This window comes from Bos javanicus, chromosome 4 (assembly GCF_032452875.1).
Source record: "Bos javanicus breed banteng chromosome 4, ARS-OSU_banteng_1.0, whole genome shotgun sequence".
NCBI classification, from domain to species: domain Eukaryota; kingdom Metazoa; phylum Chordata; class Mammalia; order Artiodactyla; family Bovidae; genus Bos; species Bos javanicus.
This window is the reverse complement of record NC_083871.1, coordinates 25,623,538-25,641,605: the sequence shown is the minus strand read 5'-3', so window position 1 is coordinate 25,641,605 and position 18,068 is coordinate 25,623,538. Positions and strand designations below refer to the sequence as shown.

The 18,068-nt window shown below is 39.6% G+C and overlaps 1 protein-coding gene across 4 annotated transcripts in view; it reads right to left on the bottom strand.

Moving 5' to 3' along the window:
- Positions 1-18,068, bottom strand: part of LRRC72 (leucine rich repeat containing 72) — a 69,883-nt gene that overhangs the window by 29,332 nt on the left and 22,483 nt on the right. For 3 of the 4 annotated variants that reach the window (XM_061413626.1, XM_061413628.1, XM_061413627.1), the window contains exon 3: positions 9,343-9,412. The exons of the other annotated variant lie outside the window; for it this stretch is intronic. In XM_061413626.1, the coding sequence (XP_061269610.1) occupies positions 9,343-9,412 (70 nt within the window). The remainder of the gene's footprint in view (positions 1-9,342; positions 9,413-18,068) is intronic. 4 annotated transcript variants of the gene reach the window in all.

The window sequence follows — 18,068 nt, the reverse complement described above, 5'->3', positions numbered from 1 at the left end:
GCAGCTTCCCTAGTAGCTCAGTTGGTTAAGAATCTGCCTGCAACGTGGGAGACCCAGGTTCAATCCCTGGGTCAAGAAGATCGCCTGGAGAAAGAAATGGCAATCCACTCCAGTACTCTCGCCTGGAGAATTCCATGGACAGAGGAGCCTGGCGGGCTACAGTCCATGGGATCGCAGAATCAGACACGACTATGTGACTTTCACTTTCATAAAGGCCCTATATCCAAATACAGTCCCATTCTGAGACAGTGGGGTCTAAGACTTCAACATATAAATTTTGGGGCAGGGAAACAATTCAACCCAGAACAAAAAACTACTTAACAAATCAAAGGAAAATAAAATCCAGGCAAGTAGAGGAAATCCAATAAAGGGAAAGTAGCTAGACCTTAACACATGGCTTAACTCTGAAGAGCATGGGTTGTCATAATAACATACCCAGTGAATATTGATTTAACCAAAATCACAATACTGCCACATCAGGGGAATGGGAAATGGAAAGTATGCCTGTGTATGGAAAGTATGGAAGTGGAGGCAGGAAAGACAAAGTATTAAATCCTCATTTTTGTGGAAACTCAATAGCTATTGTCTAAATGGGAAAAATCAAGTGGCAACAATACCAGAATGTGACTTTGAGATATGCAGCTAAACAACAAAAGATTACTTAAAAAACTGAAAGTTGTTGCATCTGGGGGCTAACAAATGAGGGCAGAGTGTGCAGAAATGTTGCTAATGTATAGAATTAGCTAATTCTTTAAATTATTATAATAGTGATACATATAGCTGTTAAAAACAATTTTTTTAAAAAGAGTAGGTTCTTAATATTCATTCCATGCTTACTGTATGTGCTTCTTTGTTCAGTACTTCACACATGCCATCAAATTTCTCCATCATGACACCCCTTAGTTATGAAGAATAAATATCCCGTATATTATATAAGGGGGCTTCCTAGGTGGTGCTAGTGGTAAAGAACTCGTCTGCCAATGCAGGAGATGTAAGAGAAGTGGGTTCAGTCCCTGAGTTGGGAAGATCCCCTGGAGGAGGGCATGGCAACCCACTCCAGTATTCTTGCCTGGAGAATCCCAAGGACCCTAGTAAGCTTACAGTCCATCGGGTCACAAAGAGATGGAGACGACTGAGCCGACTTAGCATACATGCATATTATGTAAGAGGAATCAGAGCTCTAGACAAATATTTGCTAAATATTATCAGCTTATTAGTAACAGGATTATAACTATACCTGAGCTCCCCTTTCAGTATCCAGAGTTCCAGACTCTGCCAGGAATTATTATGTAACTATTGGTATTATTCTTTGGATTTTCATCTTTCTAAACATTATCTTATTAAATATAAGACAGATGAGTCATTATTTTTTAGCTTCCTGGCACTGAATCATCTTCCCCACAATTCAAGGAATTCTTTATCTAATGAGCTTTGGTAGGTATTAGGACTTACTCCTCATTAGGCAAAATACTCGCTTTTCTAGATTTCCTGACAGGTAATGTGTGGACACATGACTAGGCTGGATGCAATCCTACACATCCACTCTAAACTTTAAATCAGGAACTAGTAATGCAATCCAGAGAAAATCATAATTCCAAAAGTCACATGCACCCCAGTGTTCACTGCAGCACTAATCACAATACCCAGGACATGGAAGCAACCTAAATGTCCATCAACAGAGGAATGGATAAAGATGTGGTACAGATATACAATGGAATATTACTCAGCCATAAAAAGAAAGAAACAGGGTCATTTGTAGAGATGTGAATGGACCTAGAGACAGAGTAAAGTAAGTCAAAAAGAAGAAAGCAAATTTCACCTATTAATGCATATATGTGGAATCTAAAAAAAGTGGTACAGATGATCTTATTTGCAAAGAGAAATTGAGACACAGATGTAGAGGACAAATGTATGGACACCAAGCGGGGAGGGGGAAAAAAGGGGGTGGGATGAATTGGGAGATTGGGACTGACATACATACACTGCTATGTATAAAATAGGTAACTAATGAGAACCCACTGTTTAACACAGGGAACTCTACTCAGTGCTCTGTGGTGACCTAAGGAAGGAAATCCAAAAGAGAGGGGAGATATGTATCTGTATAGCTGATTCACTTTGCTGTACAGTAGAAACTAACACAACATTGTAAAGCAATTATACTCCAATAAAAATTAATTAAAAAAAATCAGAAACAAGTAATGCAAAGAGGTAGAGACAGTTTTGTGTTAAATCTGGTGGTGGCAGAGAAGGAGACAGCAATATTCATTCCCCACTGCAGTGGAAATGTGGCAGCAGGAATGGGGACAGGAAAACAGCAGCACGGGTGGGGGCTTCTCTTGCTGATTGGCAAGTCAACAGTGCGTGTGGAAGCCACTTCTGTGATATGGCTGTGGCCGTGGCTTCTTTGATCCTAAGAATTTCCTACACTTGATTCCTAAACTACCTAATATTCACCCAGTATCATTTCAATATATTACTTTCCTGCTTAACTCAGCTAAAGTATGCTTCTGTTAAGTGAACTTCTGTTTACCTTAGCTAGCACCTTTGCAAAGAAAAGTTCAACTTGGCAGACCTAGCTATGATGCTTAAAAAACAAAACAAAACAGAAACTGAAAAAAACAAAACCTAGAAACTATTTTTGAAGGAACAAAAAAGTATCATATTAAGTAAAATATTGTCATTACCCTCCCCAAACTTATAATTTATGATCCATTACATGACTTTCATGATTCACTGACAAAATGGAAATATATTTATGAGAAAATATTAGAATGTTTATGTACACATTTTTCCATTCAACAAATACTTGTGGAGCAGCTACTGTGTGCCAGCACTGTGTTAAATTCAGTGGTATAGCTATGAAAAAAAACAGACAGAAACCCTGTCTTTTTTTCTAGCAGGGAAAGAGAAAACAAATAATACTTACAATAAGTAAATTGTGTATTATGGAATCAGTTGATAAATGGTATGGGGAAAAAATTAAGCATGGAGATTGGGGGTGCCAACAGGGAGATAATGTTATATTTCAAATGGGCTAGTCAGGAAGACCTCACAGAGCAGGTAATAGCTGAACAAATTCTTGATGAGGAAAAGGGAGTTGGCCATGAGAATATCTATGCAGGAGCACTTGAAGGCTAGCCAGTGTATATAGGTCCAGAGATAATAGGGTGCATAGTGCTGTTGGGTCAGTGAGTTAGGGAGAGGAGAGGTATTGAGGTCAGAGAGGTAAGCTGGCAGCCTATGTGTGCAGAGCCTTTAGGCTACTGAAAGAACTCAGCTGAAAATAATAGGTAACCATTAGAGATTTTGAGTAGAAGAGTAACATGTTTTGACTTAGATTTCCACAGATCACTCTGTCTTTGAGGGATTCTCAGTGAGGAGCAATTTTGTACCCCGGAGAGCATTTGACAATGTCTAGAAACATTTTTAGTTGTTGCTTCTGGGGAGAAATCTGATATATAGTGTGTAGAGGCCAGGGATGCTGCTAAATATCCCCAAATGCACAATACCACCCCCACAACCAAGAATGATCCAGTTCAGAAGGTCGGTAGTATCAGAATTGAAAATCTTGGGGCTTTAAAGACCCCTACACCAGAGATTAAATGACATGACACAATTCTGAAAAATTCTATAATTATGTGTTATTTAAAGGAGTATATTATCACATGTTTGATATTATAATTACAATAGCCCTAAATTTACATGAAATTCTTAAGTATTAGTTGGGAACAATTTTAATAATATACACTGAATTATATAGGAGGAAAAAAAAGAAAAATTTCAGTATACTTTTAGGATTTCTAAGTTCATGTATATGGTGTTCCTGTCCAATAAGTGAACATGATGCATTCATTTGAATCAGTTTAAAATGTATACAATACTTGGAAATAAAATCTACACTTTAAAAATATTGAGAAATAACTGTTTTTGTACAATGCAAATAGATCTTCATTCTCATGTTTTTCCCTCTTTACTCCATGTTCTTGACATTTTTATATACATTTTTTCCCCCAAATAGGTTACATTTTTTGGATCATATAAATATTGTTGTTGTTTAGTTGCTAGTCGTGTCCGACTCTTTTGCGAGCCTATGGACAATGGCTTGCCAGGCTCCTCTGTCCATGGGATTCTTCAGGCAAGGATACTGGAGTGGGCTGCCGTTTCCTTCTCCAGAGGATCTTCCCAGCCTAGGTATGGAGCCCATCTTCTGCACTGGCAGGCAGGTTCTTTACCACTGAGCCACCTGGGAAGCAACTAGATATATAGTGTATATGAATTTCACAACCATGCACTGAAATCTTATTTAGGTTACTTTTTTGAGGAGGTTTTAAATATTTGGTAAAATATTCTTTCAACAAAGTTGACATGAGAGATAATTAATATTACACTGAGATAACAGAAACACCTAAGAGCCCAAATTATAAGGAATGTATGCTAGTTCATTTTATTCATTAATTTATCATACACTCTACCACAGGGTTTGTAGTGCTCTAAATAGTTTTTTGGAACAAAGTATGGCATGTATAAATGAATAGATAAATGTATATATACCTAAACCTGATTAAAGGAATCAACTAAACTTTCATGAGGCAAAGCATGTTGTGAAAACTACCTGAAAAAAAAAAAAAGCATTGCTGCTCAAAGAGTTCTTTACAAATATTTAAAACTGTACGTTACAAATAATTATTTTAATTTTCAAATTGTGACTTGCTAGTTTTGTACATCAATATGCCTTCCTAAAATACACACGTGCGTGCCCTTTACCAAATTTGCAGAATGTGCTGCCTGTCTGGGAGATAGGGAAAAACAACGTATCTTTATGGTACAGAAGAATGAGCTCACTCTTTCTTGAAATGATTTTGCTTATTTTAGTGTGGAAAATGTTGTTATAAATATTTTCATTACTTTTTAGATGATGAAGTATGACTTTGTCAGAAGATGTATTTTTATTTAAATTTACTTAGTAAGAGTTGTCAACTATTCAGTTTTTGCTACGCGGTGGAAACTCAGATTGTATTTTGGATAGTTGCTTGGTGAGGCATTATATACAGGTTTCTCATCAAATGCTTACTGTAATCTGTGATAAATAGAATATACCCAAGTACTGCTAGATCTTCCAGAAACAGAAAGACACTAGCATTGTGGTACTATAATACACTCATTATTAAACATCTGTTTAAAAAAAAACTTTCAAGGAAATGAGCCAAAACACAAATAGATCAAATGTATACAGACCATTTTGAACTGTAGTACAACATGCAAATTACTTAGATCACTCTTCTGAGCAGACCCAGATTCTTAGGAAAGCTAGAAAAGATGAACTGTGACCTAAAATTCCCTCAGTCAGGCTCACTGGAAGATGAGACAAGAGAGTGTTTTGAAGGCTTCAGTTTATAAACACCTAAGAGCAGCTGCCTCTCACTAACTACATCAGTGGAGATGAGAGAAAGATGACTCAGAAAGAGAGTTGCTACAGAACTAGTGAATATCTACACAATACAAGGAGAAAGCAAGCCCTAGAGAGCATAATGAAGGAGGAAGCAGGATAGCGTGAACAAACCTAGGAGAGTTGGGACATTGCAAATCCTTAGAAACAATTTGTACCTATTTAATTTGTTGGTTCAAGGTCAGACTAGAAGCTCCAGTTTTATCACCCATTGCATAATAATGGGGAGAAGTGTGCACCCTTTAAGCATGTTCGGCTCCAAACACACCAAACCACACTCATTCATTGTCTCCCCAAACCACTGCTTTCTCTCATTCCATTCCAGGTAGTTTGCAACCACAACGCCCTCACCAGGAGTATAGCCAATCCCCAATTCTATCTCTAGGGCAGGTACCGTCATAGTCATTGTTATAGTCTATCAGTGGCCTAAAACAAGTACAGAATAAACCATATTAGATAGCATGCTTTTGACTATAAGTAATCTCTAAGCTCAACTCAAACTGGCACATAAATTCAAATACTCATTATCTCACATATCTAGGAGTCCAGAAGTTTTAAGAGCCCCAAATCTCAATGATTCTCTGAGCTCTGCTTTTCTCAAAATGTTGGATATATCCACAAGTTGGAAGGATGGTTTCTGGCTTATAAGTCAGGCCAGAAAATGTCCAGAGGAAACAGCGGACCTCTCTTCGAGTGTGCTTTGAGGAATAAGGAAACCTTTCACAGAAGTCTCCCAGGAGCTACCTCCACTGTCTCTATTGCAACAATTGGATTATGAGCCCATTCATTGACTAGCCACTCACAAGGAGGATGGGGTTATCCTGACTGGTTTAAACAGTTCAGGCTCCACGCTTTGGAAGTGGGAATGGGACCACCTACCTGAGTAACAACAAGTGTGTACTAAAACACAAACTCAGATTCTGCTATCCAGGTAAAGGAAGATAATGGATAATCAATAGACAACCCATAAAATGATCAGTACATTTGCCTCCACAAAGTTGTTGATTGAATAAATGAATAAACAAAAAAGATGTGTTCATTTTATGCCTTAGTTTTTCCTAAACAGAGGGTAGGAAATAAATCTAAGGACATTTATTTATGTTCTACAATAATGTAAGAACAATGCTGGTCACGGATTCAAACCATTGTTAGCAAAACATTATAATTCTAAATATTTATGTTCATTTGTCACTGTTGATGTTTCTCACCAAGATTCTCCATATCATTTCTATACTGGCATAGTAACTTCCTGATAGTAGTTCACCCAGTGTAACCTAGATTGTAAAGAAAACTAATACTCACATTTTTTCCATAGGAATTTTGATGAAGTACCATCATAGCTAATATGCCCATTAGAGTTTTAGATGCTGAATAAGACTTCAGTTTTTCATGGAGTGTGAATACTCTGACAACTTAGCAACCAGTCAACTATTGATCAACCCAAAAATTCACATTGGCTTATTCACTCATCTCATGACCACTTAAAATTTATTTGAATATGATATCTTTTCAGGATTATATGGAATTGTTGTTCAATTGCTAAGTCATGTCTTACTCTTTGTGACCCCATGGACTGCAGCACTCCAGGCTTCCCTGTCCTTCAATATCTCCCAAAGTTTGCTCAAATTCGTGCCCATTGACTTGGTGATGATGCCATCTAACAATCTAAATAAATCTATTTTTAAAGAACAAAGTTAAGTGATGGCTATTTGGGAAAGAATATAGTTTGTTAAACATAAATAACCGAACACTAGAAGAGAATTTAGCCCTTTTGTCGCACCCTTTCTCCACCAGTCCCCCTTCAAACCCAAAGTACAATAGTTGACAGTGTGTGCAATCCTTTCCTATGTATATAATGCATCTGTAAGTTAACTGTATGAAAATTCAGTGACTGCCGGAAGGTGGGACGGTGTCCACTACAAGAAAGCCAAAAAAATATTAAAAATCGCTAATCACACCTCTCCCTTTAGACATACTGCCAACATTTGTACATGTTCTTTCCTTCAAAGCTGAACACTGAACACCACAACGAACACACATGAAAAACAAAGATTAGTCACTTTTGCCATGCTTGATGAGTTCCATCTTTTTCTAATTGGAGGTCACACACTGTGACCCAGGATAATTTTTGGCAGACTGTTTAAAAGAGTTTTGAACCTGTATGCCCTTAAGTAGTTTGTGCACTTTCCATTTCAGTTGTTAGCTGCCTGGGCCTTGAAGGTATTTGTGCTTGTTCTCCTAGAAATTATTTCAAGCTTATGCAACTTATGCTTGCACTTAATACTAGAATAACTTTTTTCCATTTTCCACTTAATTGGTTAAAAAAACAGACAAATTGCAATGTAATACTGAAATACTTTCATAAACATGGCTGCTTAAAGATTCAGTGCTGTAAATCTGGACTATTGCTTGACAAGCGGACCACTACCGAAAACTCAAATTGTTATTTTTCAATCAGCTGGTGTTTGAAAGTTTAAATTTAGAATGCTAAGACTGGATCATCAATTTATAATGAACAAAATACAAGCTGTTGGAAAGTCACACTTCAGAAAGTTGAGAATGACTGACTAGCTAACTATAGTAATTGTTTTGGCTTGAATTTTAGTTCAGTCCTGCTCTTTGACTTGAAGAGAGCTTGGAGCTCCAGTCAGGCCCCACTATGGAGGAAGCGGTGGGAAGACTCTGCCAACTAACCCTGGCCTCTAAGAGCAGCTTCAAGGGCCACATTCAGTGACCTTGATGAGCATTCCTGGCAGCTGGTGACATGATGGCTTAGTGCATGGCACTTCCTGAAGAAGCAAGATCAGCTTGGGAGGTAATCAGTCCCTCACATGGCAGGACAATGTGTGTGAGTTCTGGGGAATGCATGCAGGACCTTTGGAGAAATGTTGATCTAGGGCATTTTACAAAGGATCCTGCCCAAGAGGGCAGTTTGCCAAGGCGAGGAGATGCTCAGATGTAAGAACGACTGGGATACAAGGTTAGGGGAGGTCTGGAGTGGCCAGCAAAGAGGAATCAGAGTTGAAGAAACCTAGCAGAGGGGGTTTCTGAATAACCCAATGGGAGAAAAAAATAAACTCTGAACATTGTTAATACCAGTGGGTGCAAACCGAAAAAGAACTTTGCTTTTCCTTGGCTTTTCCACTGCCTCCGCACTTCTCCATTCCACACTAACTTGTGAAGGCTGGGGTAGAGATGCAAGGCCAGAAAACAACCAACCACATCCCCTTGCTAATGAAGAAGGCAGATGGCCATCCGCAGTGAGCCCTAGCTGAATAAGAGAGGAGAGATGGGGGATGTGTCTCATATTCATCTCCACATTCTCATTTCTGAACTGAGCCTAAGACTGTAGCTTAAAATGGACTGACAGCTCCTGGACTACAAAAGAGAGAGAGAGAAAAAAAGTCATGAGACTGCACAAGTTTTCTTCCAGGAAACTGGGAAGCAACAGCTTACATTGAACAATTTTGAAAGAACATGGGAGGAAAAAGTAAAGCTCCCATCTGACAACATCTCACAAATTGACCTATTCAATATGCATGTGTGCAAAGTCGCCTCAATTGTTTCTGGCTGTTTGCGACCCTGGGGACGGTAGCCCGCCAGGCTCCTATGTCCATGAGGATTTTCCAGCCAAGAATACTGGAGTGGTAGCCATGCCCTCCTCCAGGGGATCTTCCCAGCCCAGGGATCAAACCCACATTTCTTAAGTCTTCAGTGTTGGCAGGCACATTCTCTACCACTGGCCCTATACCACTTTGTATATACATATAGTTTCTTACCTATATTAAAATTAGGAGTATAAAATATTAATACTTTTAATGACCAGTTCTATTAAAACATGAAATTAAGATTGTAGTTTAATCATACAACCATGTAAAAATCAAATATCACACTACCTTGTTATGATGTAGCCATAAGTATTTTAATTTTTTAAACCTAGAAAGATCAATGACCTCTGTCAGCTCCCTAGAAAGGAAAAGAGAAAGTGAGTATTAGCAACAATTAATTTATTCATGTCTAAAGTTGCTTATATAGTATGACATGGGGAGAATAGAAAAGGCCGCTTTCTGTCCTTTCAAAATTATTGGCACGTTTATACAGGCTAATTTCCTACATTCCACCTTTAAAACTTCATTCTTGGATTAAGATTTTTGTTAGCCAGTTAAAGCAAATACTAAAAGGAGGAAATTTATCACATTAGTAGAATTTATACCTCATTATGACTGAATTTATTGGGACTTTCATTTTATTTTTTTTATATATTTTATTTTATTTTTTAACTTTACAATATTGTATTGGTTTTGCCATAGATCAACATGAATTTGCCACAGGTATACACATGTTCCCCATCTTGAACCCTCCTCCCTCCCCGTACCATCCCTCTGGGTCGTCCCAGTGCACCAGCCCTAAGCATCCAGTATCGTGCATTGAACCTGGACTGGCAACTCGTTTCATATATGGTATTATACATGTTTCAATGCCATTCTCCCAAATCACCCCACCCTCTCCCTCTCCCATGAGTCCGAAAGACTGTTCTATTTTAAAAGACTTCACTGAGGAGAGGCCAGAGGAACAAAAGTAAGAGCAGAAGACACCAGACTTAAGGTCAATATGGGAAACAGCATCAGCTCCTGCTTCAACGCTGCCTACATGGTCTTTAGTTTGAGGTTGTCCAGATCTTGGCCAAACTGGATTTAAGACATGGAAACTGCAGGACTCAAAGAGGCAGAGAGTGAGTGAAGTGTTTTATTCTCCCATCGTTGATTATCATATGTGTCTGTGCTAAGTCACTTCAGTCATGTCCAACACTTGTGATCTCATGGACTGTAGCCCACCAGGCTTCTCTGTCCATGGGATTCTTTACCACTGAGTCACCAGAGAAGTCCATAATTTTTAATATTTTGCTACATTTATGTTCACTCTCTTATCTGTAGACACAATTTACCTATTTGCTAGTTGATAAGTTTCTTGGTGAATCTTTTGAAAATAAGTTGCAGACATGACTCCAGGGCTCTGATTCATAAATACTTCAGCGCACACATCCCTCAAATAAGGACAGTCTCCTGCTTAACTACCATACCAATATCAAACCTAAGAAAATTAAAATTGAATTCAATGATATCATCTAATACACTGCTATTCATATTCAAATTGTTCCTGTTGTCCCTACATTTCTTTTATAGATATTTTGCTTGTTTAAACCCAGAAATGCATCAACATTGATGCACTGGTATAACCCATTTTCAGTTGGTATAACCCATTGTTTGTTGTTTAGTTGCTAAGTTGTGTCTGACTCTTTGTGATCCCATGGACTGCAGCATGCCAGGCTTCCCTGTCCTTCACTATCTCCCAGAGTCTGCTCAGATTCATGGCCATTGAGTTGGTGATGCCATCCAATTATCTCATCTTCTGCCTCCACCCCTTTTCCTCCTGCCCTCAATCTTTCCCAGCATCAGGGTCTTTTCCAACAAGTTGGCTTTTCCCATCAGGTGGCCAAAGTATTGGAGCTTCAGCTTCAGTATCAGTCTTTCCAATGAATATTCAGGGTTGATTTCCTTTAGGATTGACTGGTTTGATCTCCTTCCAGTGAATATTCAGGGAAGTCCAGGTGACTCTCATGAGTCTCACAATATGAAGGCATCAATTCTTTGGCACTCAGCCTTCTTTATCATCCAACTCTCACATCCATACATGACTACTAGATAAACTATAGCTTTCACTATACAGACCTTTTTTTGGCAAAGCCATCTCTTGCTTTTTAATATGCTATCTAACTTGGTCATAACTTTTCTTCCATGGAGCAAGTGTCTTTTAAGTTCATGGCTACAGTCACCATCTGCAGTGATTTTGGAGCCCAAGAAAATAAAATCTGTCACTCTTTTCACTTTTTCCCCATCTATTTGCCATGAAGTGATGGCACTGGATGTCATGATTTTAGTTTTTTGAATGTTGAGTTTTAAGCCAGATATTTCACTCTCCTCTTTCACCCTCATAAGAGGTTCTTTAGTTCCTCTTCATTTTCTGCCATTAGAATGGTATCATCTGCATATCTGAAGTTGTTGATATTTCTCCCAGCAATCTTAATTCCAGCCTGTGGTTCATTCAGCACAGTACTTTGCATGATATACTCTGTATAATTCATTAGTCTTCCTAAATTAAAAATAGTCACCTTCTCTCCTTTATTGCCTTCAAACGTTTACTTTCTGAAGAGTCCAGGACAGTTGTCTGATAGAATTTCTCACATTCTTGATTGGTCTGATTGCTACCTCATGATTAAATTTAAGGTAGATCATTTTTTAACTACAACAGTGGTAATTACTACACATTAGGAGGCAAAATGATGCCACTTTGTCCCACTCTTTGTGAAGGTTGTGTGTGTGTGCTCAGTCACCAAGTCGTGATTAACACTTTGCAACCCCATGGACTGTAGCCCTACAGGCTCCTTTCTTCAAGGGAGTCTCCAGGTAAGAATACTGGAGTGGGCTGTCATGCCCACCTCCAAGGGATCTTCCTGACCCAGGGATCTCTTATGTCTCCTGCATTGGCAGGCAGATTCTTTACCACTGAGCCACCTGTTCACCCTATTGGTGAAGCTAAGTTCAGTGATTTGGCTAAGGCTGTATTTTCCAGTTCTCTTCATTGTGAAAGTATTTACATATTTTATCATTGAAAAGCAATATCTGGGGCAAAATTCTGAGTGATTTGACACTGGACATACTGCAAAATGATCACCAGATGAAATCCAGTTGCTTAAACCATACAAAGTTAATACAATATTATTAACTGTATTCTCATACATTCCATGCCCAACAAGTTTGTACCTCTTGATCAAGTTCACCTGTTTCATGCCCTACCTCCAAATCCCTCTCCCCTCTGGTAACTGCCAACCTGCAGAGAACAGATTGGTAGTTCTCAATAACTATTTATTCAATGGCTTTAGCTTTGATTAATAATATTGACCTGAATCAGTATGTTTGGGATTATGAAATGGTAATGTTTCTAATCCTCTCATTCTTTTTACATTTATTAGCTGGTACTTGGTAAAAAAAAGATCTGCTTCTCCCCTTTCTTTCTCTCATTCCTTCTCATCTTCATCCTTCTCAGATTTGAAGAGTTTTTCTTAATCTTTTATCAATTAAAAAAAAATTATTCTCAGGTTATCCCAAACAGAAGGCTTTTCAAGTAGACCACCTTGTCCTTTTGACAGGTGCCATTAGTCTTCAAGAACTTCCCTGACACAACAAAATATTCTGGGTTCTTTCAAAGCAACTTGTAATATATTCGTATACATAATGCATTCTCCTCTTTCACTGAAGATGTGCAGCTAATTTTGGACACTGACACACTTATTGCACTGGACAACAAGGCTGGTACGTCAGCTCCACTTTTTTTTCTGTGAAAAATAAAGCAGCCACTACATGGTAGCAGAGAAACTCAAGCCCCATTTAGAGTGTTTCTACAAGGATTCCCAGAAAAGTTATTTTCATATATTAATGCTATAAAATATCAACTTTGTCACATCACTGTCAAATTAATTTTCTTGTAATAGTTGTACTTACACTCTGCTATAGATAATATAATAAAATGGCTCACTTTTGAGGAGAATTTAGCTTAAGTCAGAACGGTTTATTTTGCATATAAATTTGTCCTAAATTAATAACAGGTTATTACATTTTAAAGTGAGGCTAGTGGAATCCTAGGGACAGGGGAGCCTGATGGGCTGCCGTCTATGAGGTCGCACAGAGTTGGATACGACTGAAGTGACTTAGCAGCAGCAGCAGCAGTGGAAGACAATGATACAAACTCTACTACTGGAGGCGGTCCTAAGATGGCAGAGGAATAGGACGGGGAGACCACTTTCTCCCCCACAAATTCATCAAAAGAACATTTCAGCACTGAGTAAATTCCACAAAACAACTTCTGAATGCTGGCAGAGGACATCAGGCACCCAGAAAAGCAGCCTATTGTCTTCGAAAGGAGGTAGGAAAAAGTATAAAAGACAAAAAGAGAGACAAAAGAGGTAGGGACAGAGCTCCTGGGAAGGGAGTCTTAAAAAAGAGAGAAGTTTCTACCAGGAAACACTCTCACTGATGAGTCTGTGGTGAGCCTTGGAACCACAGAGGGCAACATAGTTGGGAGGAAAAATAAATAAATAATTAAAACCCACAGATTACCTGCCCAATGGTAACTCCCCAGCGGAGAAGCAGCGCAGACGCCTGCATCCGCCACTAGCAAGCTGGGGCTGGGCAGGGAGGCGTGGGCTGCTTTGCTTAGAGTAAGGACAGGGCCTGAATGCCCCAAGGGCAATCTGAAGGAACTAACTTGGGCTAGCAAACCAGACTGTGGGATAGCTACCATGCGAAAAGCCCTAACCTAAGAAGGCAATGGCACCCCACTCCATCAGCAAGACACCGTCAGGCCCTCCCACAGAAAAAAAGACTGAGCAGAGCTAGCCAGCTGCAGTCCGGCCCATCCCCCACCGGAGACAGGCAGGCGAGGGCAGCCAGAGCCAGAAGGGGGCAATCGCAGCCCCAGAGAGGCATTATCTACCAAACTGTAAGCAGGTTTCGTCGCTAACCAAGACTTCTTGGGATTCTGGACGGTCAGCATCCACCTGAGAAGGTGCGCCCATTGTACACCCAGAAAACCAATTGGCAGGGACAGGGGAGGCACTAAGTCACAGCAACTGTGCTTGCCAAACATCTGGTCACCTGAGCTGCTCGGATCTGGGAAGGGCACAAAACACAGGCCCAACCCAGTCTGCGCCTCTGAGGACTACCCGAGTACCTGAAAGTGAGCAGCTTAGACCTGGGAGGTGCACGCAGCCCAGGGCCGGCCTCGGAGGGTTCCTGGTAGAGCAACCTAGGGCCTGAACAGTGGGGGCAGGGAGGGCACATGCGCCATGAGCGGGGGCAGGCCCAGTGTGGCTGAGACACTGCAAACACACGCCAGTGTTATTTGTTTGCAGGGTCCCTCCCTCCCCACAGCGCAACTGAACTGCTGCTGCTGCTGCTAAGTCGCTTCAGTCATGTCCGACTCTGTGGGACCCCATAGAGGGCGGCCCACCAGGCTCCCCCGTCCCTGGGATTCTCCAGGCAAGAACACTGGAGTGAGTTGCCATTTCCTTCTCCAATGCGTGAAAGGGAAAAGTGAAAGTGAAGTCGCTCTGTCGTGTCCGACTCTTCGTGACCCCATGGTCTGCAGCCTACCAGGCTCCTTCGTCCATGGGATTTTCAAGGGTACTGGAGTGGGGTGTCTTTGTGAGCCTAAAAAAGTGTCCACCACCGCCCCCTTGTGTCAGGGTGGAAATTAGACACTGAAGAGACCAGTAAACAGAAGCAGCTAAAACAGAGGGAACCTCCTTGGAAGTGACAGGTGCAACAGATTAAAACCCTGTATTTAGTACCGACTGCATAGGAAGGGGCCTATAGATCTTGAGAAATATAAGCCGGATCAAGGAAATATCCGAAAATGAACTGACTCCACACTGCCCACAACACCACTAGAGAAAGTCCTGGATATATTTTTACTATTTTTACTAGTATTCTTTAATTAAAAAAAATTTTTTTTAATTTTAAGTCCTTTATTATGCCTATAATTTTCATTTTTATAACCTACTATTACTTTGCAAAAAAAAAAAAAAGAGACCCTATTTTTAAAGCAAACTTCATATATATATATATATATTTTTTTTTTTAATAATTTTTGTGATTTTTTTTCTTTTTTGTTAATATTGTATTTTTGAAAATCCAACTTCTACTCTAGACTTTTAATCTTTACTTTTTGGTATTTGTTATCAATTTTGTACCTTTAAGAACCCAATCTTCAGTACCCATTTTTACTGGGAACAAGATTACTGGCTTGACCGCTCTCTCCCCCTTTGGACTCTCCTTTTTCTCCACCAGGTCGCCTCTATATGCTCCCTCCCCCTTCTCTTCTCTACCCAACTCTGTGAATCTCTTTGTGTGTTCCAGACTGTGGAGAACACTTAGGGAACTGATTACTGGCTGGATCTGTCTCCCTCATTTTGATTCCCCCCTTTATCCTCCTGGCCACCTCTGTCTCCTTCCTCCCTCTTCTCTTCTCCGTATAACTCCGTGAACATCTCTGAGTGGTCTAAACTGTGGAGCGCACATAAGGAAGTGATTACTGGCTAGCTTGCTCTCTTCTCTTTTGATTCCACCTCATCTCATCCTGGTCACCTCTATCTCCCGCCTCCCTCTTCTCTTCTCCATGTAGCTCTGTGAACCTCTCTGGGTGTCCCTCACTGTGGAGAAACTTTTCATCTTTAACTTAGAGGTTTTATCAATGGTGCTGTATAGATGGAGAAGCCTTGAGGCTACTGTAAAAATAAGACTGAAAACCAGAAGCAGGAGGCTTAAGTCCAAATTCTGAGAACACCAGAGAACTCCTGACTCCAGGGAACATTAATTGACAGGAGCTCATCAAACATCTCCATACCTACACTGAATCCAAGGGCCAACAAGTTCCAGAGCAAGACATACCATGCAAATTCTCCAGCAACACAGGAACACAGCCCTCAGCTTCAATATACAGGCTGCCCAAAGTCACTCCAAAACCATTGACATCTCATAACTCATTACTGGACACTTCATTGCACTCCAGAGAGAAGAAATCCAGCTCCACCCACCAGAACACCGACATAAGCTTCCCTAACCAGGAAACCTTGACAAGCCACCCATAAAACCCCACCCACAGCAAGGAAACTCCACAATAAAGAGAACTCCACAAACTGCCAGAATACAGAAAGGCCACCCCAAACACAGAAATATAAACAAGATGAAGAGACAGAGGAATACCCAGCAGGTAAAGGAACAGGGTAAATGCCCACCAAACCAAACAAAAGAGGAAGAGATAGGAAATCTACTTGATAAAGAATTCAGAATAATGATAGTGAAAATGATCCAAAATCTTGAAATCAAAATGGAATCACAGATAAATAATCTGGAGACAAGGATTGACAAGATGCAAGAAAGGTTTAACAAGGACCTAGAGGAAATAAAAAAGAGTCAATATATAATGAATAATGCAATAATTGAGATCAAAAACACTCTGGAGGGAACAAATAGTAGAATAAGGGAGGCAGAAGATAGGATTAGTGAGGTAGACGATAGAATGGTAGAAATAAATGAATCAGAGAGGAAAAAAGAAAAACAAGTAAAAATAAATGAGGACAATCTCAGAGACCTCTGGGACAATGTTAAACACCCTAACATTCGAATCATAGGAGTCCCAGAAGAAGAAGACAAAAAGAAAGACCATGAGAAAATACTTGAGGAGATAATAGTTGAAAACTTCCCTTAAATGGGGAAGGAAATAATCACCCAAGTCCAAGAAACCCAGAGAATCCCAAATAAGATAAACCCAAGGCAAAACACCACAAGGCACATATTAATCAAATTAACAAAGATCAAACACAAAGAACAAAGATAAAAAGCAGCAAGGGAAAAACAACAAATAACACACAAGGGGATTCCCATAAGGATAACAGCTGATCTTTCAATAGAAACTCTTCAGGCCAGGAGAGAATGGCAGGACATACTTAAAGTGATGAAAGAAAATAACCTACAGCCCAGATTACTGTATCCAGCAAGGATCTCATTCAAATATGAAGGAGAAATCAAAGGTTTTACAGACAAGCAAAAGCTGAGAGAATTCAGCACCACCAAATCAGCTCTCCAACAAATGCTGAAGGATCTTCTCTAGATAGGAAACACAAAAAGGGTGTATAAGCTTGAACCCAAAATAATAAAGAAAATGGCAACGGGATCATACTTATCAATAATTACCTTAAACATAAATGGGTTGAATGCCCCAACTAAAAGACTGGCTGAATGGATACAAAAATAATATCCCTATATATATTGTCTACAAGAGACCCACCTCAAAACAAGGGACACATACAGACTGAAAGTGAAAGGCTGGGAAAAGATATTTGATGCAAATAGAGACCAAAAGAAAGCAGGAGTAGCAATACTCATATCAGATAAAATAGACTTTAAAACAAAGTCTGTGAAAAGAGACAAAGAAGGACACTACATAATGATCAAAGGATCAATCCAAGAAGAAGACATAACAATTATAAATATTATGCACCCAACATAGGAGCACTGCAATATGTAAGACAAATGCTAACAAGTATGAAAGGGGAAATTAACAATAACACAATAATAGTGGGAGACTTTAATGCTCCACCCACACCTATGGATAGATCAACTAAACAGAAAATTGACAAGGAAACACAAACTTTAAATGATACAATAGACCAGTTAGACCTAATTGATTTCAATAGGACATTTAACCCCAAAACAATGAATTTCACCTTTTTCTCAAGCGCACATGGAACCTTCTCCAGGATAGATCACATCCTGGGCCATAAATCTAGGCTTGGTAAATTCAAAAAACTTGAAATCATCCCAAGCATTTTTCTGACCATAATGCAGTAAGATTAGATCTCAATTACAGGAGAAAAGCTATTAAAAATTCCAACATATGGAGGCTGAACAACACGCTGATGAATAACCAACAAATCACAGAAGAAATCAAGAAAGAAATCAAAATTTGCATAGAAATGAATGAAAATGAAAACACAACAACCCAA